General features: G+C 53.4%; 1 protein-coding gene across 1 annotated transcript; it reads right to left on the bottom strand.

The window, feature by feature from the left end:
* Nucleotides 1-1,793: 1,793 nt before the first annotated feature.
* On the bottom strand, nucleotides 1,794-2,200 carry LOC109706320 (cell death regulator Aven-like; the record flags this gene model as incomplete). Its single annotated transcript, XM_020227099.1, has 1 exon — nucleotides 1,794-2,200. A coding segment is annotated over exon 1 (407 nt), but the record flags the coding sequence as incomplete, so codon positions are not given.
* Nucleotides 2,201-2,531: the final 331 nt, after the last annotated feature.

The following is a 2,531-nucleotide window of genomic DNA, read 5'->3' as shown; positions in this document are numbered from 1 at the left end:
GAAGAAGAAGAAGAAAAGAGAAGGAAGAAAAGGAAGGAGAAGAAGGAGCTCGATCAAGAAAAGGATGCTTTTGGGCTTCTCCCTCTTCCTCTCTTCTCTCTATTAACCTAATTGGTAGATGCCTAAACGCGGGGGCGAAGTCGAAATTTCGATTCGTCAAGCGAGTCAAGAGCTATCGGCAAAATAAGGCCGATTGAGCATCATTTGGACCAAGAAGACCGAGGCTTCGTCGTAAAGAACACCGAAGCGCATTTCTAGAGCCTCCGTATACACAAAAGGTGGGGGGTGTCACCCCGAAACATCCGGATTTCCTTTTATGTCTAAGTTATATATATGTTGATCATATTGCATTATAGGATTAGTAGAAGCATATTTCCATTCCTTGCATGCTTACTTAGTAGTGCAGCGGTGTGGGCTTGACACTTAGACTAGGATGGCATGAGGATTGGGTCTTGAGACAAAGAATCCTATAGTGGCAAAAGTGATGAACTTGGACATAGCCTAGTAGAGTGGCATTGACTAGTGTAGTAGAAACACTAAACTTGAACGAGCGGCATGTCGACTAGCTAGCAGATATTACTACAACGACTGAACGAGTGGCATTGAGTCTAGTGTAGTAAACTTGACATGAACTTAGGGATAGTTGAGGTCCCAACATTGATTATATATCATGATTGTGTAGCAGAGGCACATTGACCCTAGTAGACGGGGTATCCTCTTGAGAGGATTGGATCATACTCACTAGTCTGTTTTGCTTGTCGGTGGTCGCTCCACCGAGGCGCGAGTCTCCGGAGTAGTTGTCCCGCAGACGGTCTCGGTGTGCGAGTGCAGCTTCTCCTTACCTATGAGATTGAGAGTGAGTCGAGGGTTTAACCTTCGGGTTAACCAAGTGGATTGGGTAATAAACATGAAATGCATAGTAGATTTGCATTATTACCTTGAGTAGACATAGTGTATGTTGTAGATTACATTGCTATGTACCTTTATATGCTCATGATAGGATACTTGCATGATAGTAGTTGTTGCACGCATGATTATTATTGATGGCATGATAGAGTAGTTGCAGTTCATTTTCTATATATCTATCTGTCTCTCTATCTGCACCAGCTTAGACCTAGTGGGAAAACCGGTGGCGTCGGCGGCCGAACCCACTGGGAACTATATTTATATAGTTCTCACCCCGTGTGGTTTTGGGGTACAGGTACACACAAAGATGAGCCAAGCGAGGATCGCGGTAAGGGCATAGCGCCCTAAGTGAGCATAGTTAGTAGCTTTCCTTTATGCACTAGAGTACCCTCGTGTACTAGCTGATATCTTGGATAATCATTAGAGAGCTACTTGTATTTTGGAGAAGATATGTACTTACATTTTAGAAGATGAAAATGTAATATATTCAAGTGATGTAAATGTTGAATGGTTGTAATAGTTAGACCATCACTCTTTATACACTCGTTTATTACTTGTGGTTCTTGCTCTTAGTTATAGTGCACTTGTGTGCATCGTTTCGATCATGTATGTTATTTAAGCAATTTTTGGGCGCTTAACTGTACATGATCTGGTTGCTTGGCCTTGGGCGGACAGGAGGGGTGCTGTCTGTTCGGCGTCTGTTCGACGCGTCCGAACCGGACCAAATTGGTAGCGGTCCCGGGGCATGACACACTCTCTCTCTCCCTCTCTCTCTCTCTCTCTTTTCTCTCGGGTTGTGAGGAAGCCCGAGACTGCCGCAACCTCCAGACCCTCCACCGGTGTCGCCCCGTGCTCCGGCGAGCATCCCCGCCGACCGCCGCCGTTGCCTAGCGCCGCTGCTGCCGCCCAGGCCGATTGCTGCCGCCTGGGACAAGGCTCGGCCGAGCCGAGTTCCAGCAGCAGCCCGTGCGCAGCCGCCGCTGAGACGGCTCCCGCCGTCTTCCCCGGAGCACCGACATCCCTCCTCGTCGATTGCGGGCCGCCGCCCCTGTGGGCCGCTGCCGTCGCTGCGGCCACCCTGCAGCCGCCCTAGGTCTGCTCGGGCCGAGCAGACCTGGTATCTCCACCCCCGCACCGCAGCCACCCTTTTTCCATCCTTGCGGCCTCCGTCGCGGCCTCCGGCACCCCCACCCCCGTCCGGAGAAGTCGCCGCCGCCGCCGCATGCCGTGGGCGCCGCCGGCCGCGCCCGAGCCGCGAGTTGCCGCCGCCCTCGCCAGCTGCCTCCCTCCTCATCCTCCGACCTTGAGCGACCCCTCGCCGTCGGCCCGAGGTGCCCCGGCCGCCGCCGAGAGCTGCGTGCCACCCTGGACCCGATCCGAACCTGGTGCGGGCTGGGTTGGTTCCGCCGTAGCCGTCGCCGCTCCTCGTCGCCACCTGAGGTGAGCACCTTGTTCCTTCCCTCCCCCGCACCCAATCCTAGGCACCGCGCACGCCGCCGTGCCGCCGGAAGCCGGCCGGAGCAAGCTTGCTCCGGCCAAGCCCGAAATACGGCTGTTTGTGGGTTGTTTACTGTTCCGAGCTTCCCGAGCCTCCCCGACCTCTACGGAAGGGAGCACGATGATCC

The sequence above is a fragment of the Ananas comosus genome, unplaced genomic scaffold, assembly GCF_001540865.1.
Source record: "Ananas comosus cultivar F153 unplaced genomic scaffold, ASM154086v1, whole genome shotgun sequence".
In the NCBI taxonomy this organism is placed as follows: domain Eukaryota; kingdom Viridiplantae; phylum Streptophyta; class Magnoliopsida; order Poales; family Bromeliaceae; genus Ananas; species Ananas comosus.
This window is presented reverse-complemented; position numbering and strand designations above follow the sequence as displayed.